We start from the raw sequence: 7,969 nt of genomic DNA, 5'->3' as shown, positions 1-7,969 counted from the left end.
CTCCTACCTGTGGCAGCTGGGCTCCTGGCCCTGAGCCCCTCCTGGATGCTGGGGCTGCTCCCCCAGGTCAAGAGGAGATGGGAAGAGAGGGATACTGAGACCAATGAATTTCTGCTGACATCTTTCTTGTCTTTATCTACCAAGGAAGCCTGGTTCTGTATGTACATTAGATGATGTGGTCAAACCTAACACAAGAAGTAACATTCAGAATGTTAAGAATGAGATTATTAAAAACAAAATGAAATATTGTTAAAATACTCACAGAGAAAAATAATTTTAAAAATGTTGTGTCATTTTCCCGAATACACTTTGATTTCTCTTGGGATTCTTATTAATGACAATGTTATGATAACACTTGTAATGATAGAAATGATATGATATAATGTGAATCAAAATATTTGCATATTATTAAGAATACATCTTCTAAAAGCCTCATGGATGCTTAAGAAACATGTATGGAAACAGTTTCCTCACTGCATCCTTGAGCTCCTGGTTCCTCATGCTGTAGATGAGGGGGTTCAGTGCTGGAGGCACCACCGAGTACAGAAGTGCGACGACCAGGTCCAGGGATGGAGAGGAAATGGAGGGGGGCTTCAGGTAGGAAAATATGCCAGTGCTAAGAAACAGGGAGACCACAGCCAAGTGAGGGAGGCATGTGGAAAAGGCTTTGTGTCGTCCCTGCTCAGAAGGCATCCTCAGCACTGCCCTGAAGATCTGCACATAGGAGAAAACAATGAAAATGAAACAACCAAATGCTAAAAAGATACTAAACAGAACTGCCCAAACTTCTCTGAGATAGGATTCTGAGCAGGAGAGCTTGAGGATGTGGGGGATTTCACAGAAGAACTGGTCCACAGCATTGCTGTGGCAGAGGGGAAGGGAAAACGTAGTGGCCGTGAGCAGGACAGCATTGAGAAAGCCACTGCCCCAGGCAGCTGCTGCCATCTGGGCACAAGCTCTGCTGCCCAGGAGGCTCCCGTAGTGCAGGGGCTTGCAGATGGCAATGTAGCGGTCGTAGGCCATGATAGTAAGGTTATAATACTCTGCTGATATGCAGAAGAGAAAGAAAAAGAGCTGTGCAGCACATCCTTGATAGGAGATGGCCCTGGTGTCCCAGAGGGCATTGGCCATGGCTTTGGGCAGAGTGGTGGAGATGGATCCCACGTCGAGGAGGGCGAGGTTGAGGAGGAAGAAGTACATGGGGGTGTGGAGGCGGTGGTCACAGGCTACGGCGCTGAGGATGAGGCCGTTGCCCAGGAGGGCAGCCAGGTAGATGCCCAGGAAGAGCGCGAAGTGCAGGAGCTGCAGCTCGCGTGTGTCTGCGAATGCCAGCAGGAGGAACTCACTGACAGAGCTGCTGTTGGGCATTTCCTGCTTCTGGGCATGGGGTCCTGCCCAAGGAAAAGAAAAACACTGAGTGTTTATCAGAGTTATCTTAACAGAGTTATCTTACAAAATAAAAAATAATATATATCCATTTTTCTTTTATGCCTTCATTTCTCATTTCAGTGGAAAAATCATTCTATTTTTCATTTAATCCCTCCCAAATGATTCTCCAATTCCATTCAGTCTTTTGGCAGGTCCCTTTTATGAGTTCTGTCTGGTGCTGCTAGAGGGCACGAGACTTGCTGTGAGCAATGCGGGAGTCAGTGCTGCCCTAAGCTAGTGGTAAAGATCATATAGTGATTTTTATTTTCTCTTTTGTTCTAGCAGCCCCACTGTACTCAAAGTAAAACCTTGTGTTTCATCATGTATTTCATGTATTCAGTGTAGTGTCCTTGGGAGAGCACATCAAGTCTGTCTGTTAGTCCTAGTGTCACAGAATCACAGAATCACAGAATTTTCTAGGTTGGAAGAGACCTCAAGGTCATCGAGTCCAACCTCCAACCTAACGCTAACAGCCCTCCACTAAACCATATCCCTAAGCTCTACATCTAAGCGTCTTTTGAAGACTTCCAGGGATGGTGACTCCACAACAAAGGTCAACTGCCCTTTGCTGGTGTCTCTTTGACCTACGGGACAATTGCACTCCTATGTTTGCCTGAAACAAGCCAGGACACTGCTGAGAGCAGAGACATCCAGGCTCAAAGTGCCCATCTCCACACCCCTAAACTTGTCCCCATACTCCCCTTCCCCCAAGCACACCGAGGGCTCACTCCATGGGCATGTGAATCCCCCATCCCCAGCCAGCCTGGGAACAAGACCAGCAGCAGCACGGCCAGCTGGAGAAGCCAGGAGGAATGCCAGCGTGCTGCTGCCAGGGGAGGCAAGGCCAGGGAGGGACAGACGGACACTCAGCAGACCCTCCTGTGCTGCAGCTCTGCCTGCAGAGGAGTCAGCTCATGCTCAGTGTAGGCAATCTGTACTCTTCGCAAATTGGCTGAGGCCTCCCAAAGACAGGGCACTGGGCATTGGAGGGTTTGCAGCTCCTAAAGAGAAGCTAGGATAAAACCTGAGAGGACCACAATGATGATGTTGGTGTAGTCTGTGGGCTGAGGTGTGGGAAGGGACATTATGAAGTTCAATGATGAAATATTAATCCCTCACTACAATGCTCTAGCAGTCTCAGTCTGCAGTACAAACCTGACCACCTATTACCATGAAACCAGCCTCCACTCTACCGCAGGTATCTGCAAGCACAGGCTACAGAAAATGTCTTGCCTTTCAGGTAGCCCCTGCCTTGGTCTTCCTTTTGAAAAATCCAATCATAAATGCCATTCTCTAAAATATTTTCTACTCATTTCTGGAGAAACAGAGAGACCCACCCTGCCAGATGCTACCAGCTGTCAGATGTGCCAGCTGTAGAAGACCCCTCTGGCAACCCCACCTGCATGGCCCTGCTGCGAGAGCCTCACGGTGTCAAGAGCCTGCAGATGTGTCCTGCCACACGCTGCCCTCTGTTGTTGCGCTCCTCAGTGCCTCCAAGCCCTCTCTCCTTCTCTCCTCTCTGTGTGCCAGCTGCAGTCAGAGCCCCCAGCCCTGCTGTGCTGTGCAGAGGAGCTGCTCCTGGCCACAGCTGTCTCTCTGCACCAGGGCCCTCTTGCCACGAGCTCTCTCTGTCCCACGAGCCCGGCCCAGCTCAGCAGCACAGCATCAGCCCAAGGCACTGCAATCACCCCTCTGGGGGCTTTGCTGATGAGCCCACGAACCTCAGGCACTCAGAGACAATTGAAGACAGCTCTCCAGAAGTCCAAGTCAGAGGCAAGTTTCCTGCAGTGTCCCCCTGAGGGCCAGCACTCACACAGCCTCCCTTGGAGCTCGTTAGAGCAGAACCCTGGAGGCAGTGAGGACAAGGAGACAAAGGCAGCGTGAAGGTGACACTGATGTGTAGGAAATCTGGATGTGTGTCACCAAGCCCAAGGCCCAGCGCTTGCCCCATACCCTGGGAAGAGAGATCCTTTCCTTTACAGGTTACTCAGGCCTCTTTGTGGGGCAGTAGGAGATGGGGATGTGCATGGCCAAGTGCAGGACAATGGTACGACCCCTGCCTGGTTCATGGGTGGGGGTGAGGAGGCAATGAGGCCCTGGTGCTTTAACAAGATGTCTCCTCATTGGCTTTAGTGGCTTAGATAGCAGCCATTACCATGGATACAAAGATTTTGTTTCTGTTGGGACTTTCAGCCTTTCCAGTGTCCTTGCTCTTCTCTGAACCAGGCTGTCATAGGAAATCCCAGTCCTGTACGTTTTTACCCATTCCTGTAGACCATTTTGTTTGTGGTGTCTCACTGAATCTGAGCTTAGTCTGTTAACTCCGATTCTCTTGGTGGCCATAGTCTGTGTAAGGCAGCTCTGTAGGAAGCTGGCCTGGTTCCTGGTGAGCAGGCACCACTGCTCGTACGGCATCCCTCATGGAGGGTGTTCACAAATCTATGGAGCTGGATGGGATATAGCCGAGGGTACTGAGGGATCTGGCAGAAGTGCTCACCAAGCTGCCTTCCATCATTTATCAGCAGTCCTGGCTATCAGGGGTGTTCCCAGTCAGCTGGTGACTAGCAACTGTGATGGTCACCTACAAAATGGCTGGAAGGAGGATTGTGGAACTACAAGCCTGTCAGTCTGAACTCGGTCCTGGGGAAGCTCTTGGAGCAGATTATCTTGAATTCCATCACACAACGCTTCCAGAACAACCAGGTGATCAGGCCCAGTCAGCATGGGTTTGTCAAAGGCAGGTCCCGCTTGGCAAATCAGATCTCAAGGTGTGACAAGGTGATGCTCACAGTGGGTGAGGGAAAGGCTGTGGATGTGCTCTACCTAGACCGCAGTAAGGATTTTCCATCTTTTCCCACAACATTCTCCAGAGAAACTGGCTGCTCAAGGCTTGGACAGGTGTACGCTTTGTGGGGTTATAAACTGGACCAAAGTCATGGTAAATGCAAATAAATGCAGATGGAGGCCTGTCCTTAGTGTCCCGCAGGGCCCAGTACTGTGGCCAGGTCTCTTCTATATCTCCATCAATGATGTGGATGAGGGGATCGAGTGCACCCTCAGTAAGTTTGCAGATGACACCAAGTTTGGAGTGAATGTTGATCTGGTAGAAGGGCTTGTGAGGCCACAACTTGAGTAATGTGCTCAGCTCTGGGGCCCCAATAAGGATGTGTATCTATTAGAAGGAGTCCAGAGGAGGGCCATGAGGATGATCAATGGGCTGCAGCCCTTTTCCTAGGAACATGCTGAGGAAGATGGGTTTGTTCAGCCTGGACAAGAGAAGGCTCTGGGGAGACCTTAAAGAGCCCTTCCAGTACCAATAGGGGGCCTACAGCTGGGGAGGGACTCTTCATCAGTGTCATGATAGGACGAGCAGTAATGGTTTTAAACTGAAAGAGGGTAGATTTAGATTAGCTATTAGAAAGAAGTTCTTGACTTAGAGGGTGGTAAGGCAGCGGAACAGGCTGCCCAGGGAAGCTGTGGATGCCCTATCCCTGGAAGTATTCAAGGCTAGGTTGGATGGGACTTTGAGCAACCTGGTCTAGTGGACGCCGACTCGATGGTGAGGCAGAGTGAGAAGCAGAGAAGGCCTTGATGCTGTGCAAACACTGCACAAGAACAGCGACTACAGCCGTGGGTGACCAACGGTGCTCTGGTCACACATTAAAAACACAGCACTGCAGTGTTGCAGGAAGCACGGCCGAAAGCACGACAGACACCAGTAGAGTCAGATCATGCTCCATTTTATTGCCCGAATAGCCTAACTTTTATAGAGAACTTAACAGGGGTGGACAGTGTTTCACACAAGATTATTGGTCAAAGCACTCAGAAAAACAACTAGAAGGAAACAACCCCAACTGCAAGAAAACAATCCCCTTGTGATTAGAAGTCACGTAGACCTTATCCTTGATACCCGCTGCTGGTAACAATATTTTCCTGCATTCCTCAGTTGGGCGATGTGGGAACACTGTCATAGATGCTTCTCACAGTTATCCTGGTATCTTGGTTTGCTCAGCTGCAGCAGGCCGTGGGATCTATGCTGTTTCCAGATTCCCTCAACACTGCAGGGGTTGCTCTGCAGAGGAACTCTGTCCCAGCCAGAATCAGTGTCCCCACAATGGACAAGAAGCTCTGGAAGGAGGCAGGAAGGTGCTAATAAGCACCAGGACAATTGAGGAAGCCCAAAGGCCCTTCCGAAGGGTCACTGAGTGCCACCTGAGAGGCAGTGCTGGGCAGTGGGGAGGGCCAAGAGAAAGACTTGGGTGAAGGCTGTGAGAAACAGAGACACTCAGGGCTTTAGCAGCTGTCTGTGGATGGAGTAGGAGGACGAGGTCACTCCTGGGACTGGGGCAGGGCTGAAGTTCCTGCATGAAGCTGGGATGATGGAGAAGTGTCCACCTTGCATGTGTGCCTCAGCCTGGGAGCAGGGGCCTGCCCACGGTGCAGGATGGCTGGGCTGTGCTCAGCCATGCCCCAGGAGATGACCTTGCTCTCTTCCTCCACACCACTCCCCACACAGGGCAGGCCCTCAGGAAACACCCCTGAGCCTGGAGATGCACCAACCTGCTGCGATGAGGTGCCACTACTGCAGGGGAAGAGGGGAGGCTTGGAGAGGCACATTGGGCCTGCGGGCAAGAGTGGTGTGGCCTGGGGAACGTAGTGCCTGGGAAAAGTTACCCTGGAGCCATAGGAGCCATTCTGGAAAGAAAACTTGTAGGCAGGAACCGTACTTTTGTGGCACTGCAGAGCTGCTGGGCACATTGTGCAGGGTGCTCTGATGGACTTTTGTGTCCTTTTCCATCGTGTCTTAAGTGGTGCTTTTCTCAGAAATAGAGCAGCCAACAGAGGTGTGATGGATACTCTGAGATCATGAAATCCATCAGAAAGCTGATCCCAATGAGATGTCTGATATGGGGAGGTCAGGATAAGGCTGGACAGGAGAGATGTGAGATTTGGGGGAGGGAATAAGGGCTTGGCCAGCAGAAATTAAGGATTTTGTAGAGGTAAATTGGTTCAGGTTATGCTGATGCTGCTGTAACCGTGACCTAAAACAGTCATATGCGGCCCTTCCCCACTTTCAATCAGTAACCTTAAGTCGCAAATCTAAATGCTGCTCCACACCCTGACAGGAATCCACTACTCCAATGTCTGAACTCAAAGATTCCCTTGAAGTCAAAACTCAGCCCATAGCCTCTTTCCCTTAACTTTCCTCTATTGCTCACCCTGATCCCTGACCTTAACACTAGCATTAAAAGGCTCTCTTTAACCCTGGACTTCTAGGCAGACCTGAACAAAATCGTAAATCGCAAAGCTTGCCAATAATTTAACCACAGGCTTGACACCCCAGGCAGCACACAAAAGTCTTCCACTAAAATTTTGCCTAAACTCTAACTCAGAAAGGTGAGCCTTGTTCCCTAATGCCATACATGAACACCTAACACCCAAAGCCCCTGTTCCTGTGCATTAACCTCATCACCTTCAGCCCCTCTCCACAACCTTAACTTCAGGTGCTTGGCCCCTTGTTGCAGGAGAAGAACTGTGAGGCTGCTGTGCAGTTGCTTGGCATTCAAAGATGAATGTGAGGGGCCATGGGTCTGATCAGCTTGTGGGCCACAAGGAGGAGATGGGTGGGAATCCTATGAACCCTACCTCAGGATCTCCTGCCCCAGCACGAGGAATGTGACTGTGGCAGGGACTGTGAGGTCACTTCTGTCTCTGCACTTGATAGGGCAGCAGCAGGAACGTGTCACAGAAAGGGACTGGGAGGTCACTTGTGTCTGGAGGTGGCAGGTCAGCCTTGACTTCTCCCTGGGAGCTGCACTTTTGGGCTGACATGTGGCAGTGGCCCTGCTAGGCCAGCACAAGGCACCTGCTTGGCATGCTGACTGGGGGATCCCCTCTGCCTACACACCCAGGAGGACCCAGGCAGAAAGAAGGCCCCCAGATGGGTTGTCCTGTCCCTTCTGCTTGAGTCCATGAGTGGGCAGCAGCAGGCACAAGGCTTGGTTGTGTGTAGCCAAGAAGCTGCAAGGCCAGCAGCAGGCCCCTGGCTTGGAAGCTGCTGCTGAGTTGACTTGCGTCTGCTTGGCTGAGAGGCCACAAGGAGCCTGCTGGGTTGGGATGCCTACTTCAGGAGTAGTTTCCACCCTGGTGGAGCTTTCTGTGGTAGTAGCAAAGAGCAGGAGAGAAAAATGTCCATGGAGTATACTTTGGAAGTTACACGTTGTCCACGAGGAGGAAGAAATGTCCCTCAAAGGGTCGTGCTGTGGTGCCAGAGGTCACCCTCTGATCAGACCCTGGCTTTGTGTTTCAAGGAACAGCTGGTGAGGGATGAGGAGACATGGGTGAAAGCAAAAAATGAGAGCAAGATGTTGAACAGAGATGGGTGTCTGCAGACGTCAAGGAAATAGGGGGAAGTGTGGGACAAAATAGGAAAGCCTGCTGAGGAGAAGGCAGAGAGTGCTGGTAAAAGTGGAAGGCCTCAACAGCCCTAAGGTTTTTGTCACCTTGGCTAGAGCTTATAAGGAGATATGCTATATTCATT

At 50.9% G+C, this 7,969-nt stretch overlaps 1 protein-coding gene across 1 annotated transcript; it reads right to left on the bottom strand.

The window, feature by feature from the left end:
• Positions 1-432: 432 nt before the first annotated feature.
• LOC116501345 (olfactory receptor 14C36-like) lies at positions 433-1,368 on the bottom strand. Its single transcript, XM_032206861.1, has one exon. It carries the CDS (start codon positions 1,366-1,368, stop codon positions 433-435), a length of 936 nt encoding a protein of 311 aa, XP_032062752.1.
• Positions 1,369-7,969: the final 6,601 nt, after the last annotated feature.

The sequence above is a fragment of the Aythya fuligula genome, chromosome W (assembly GCF_009819795.1).
Source record: "Aythya fuligula isolate bAytFul2 chromosome W, bAytFul2.pri, whole genome shotgun sequence".
Taxonomy (NCBI): domain Eukaryota; kingdom Metazoa; phylum Chordata; class Aves; order Anseriformes; family Anatidae; genus Aythya; species Aythya fuligula.
This window is presented reverse-complemented; position numbering and strand designations above follow the sequence as displayed.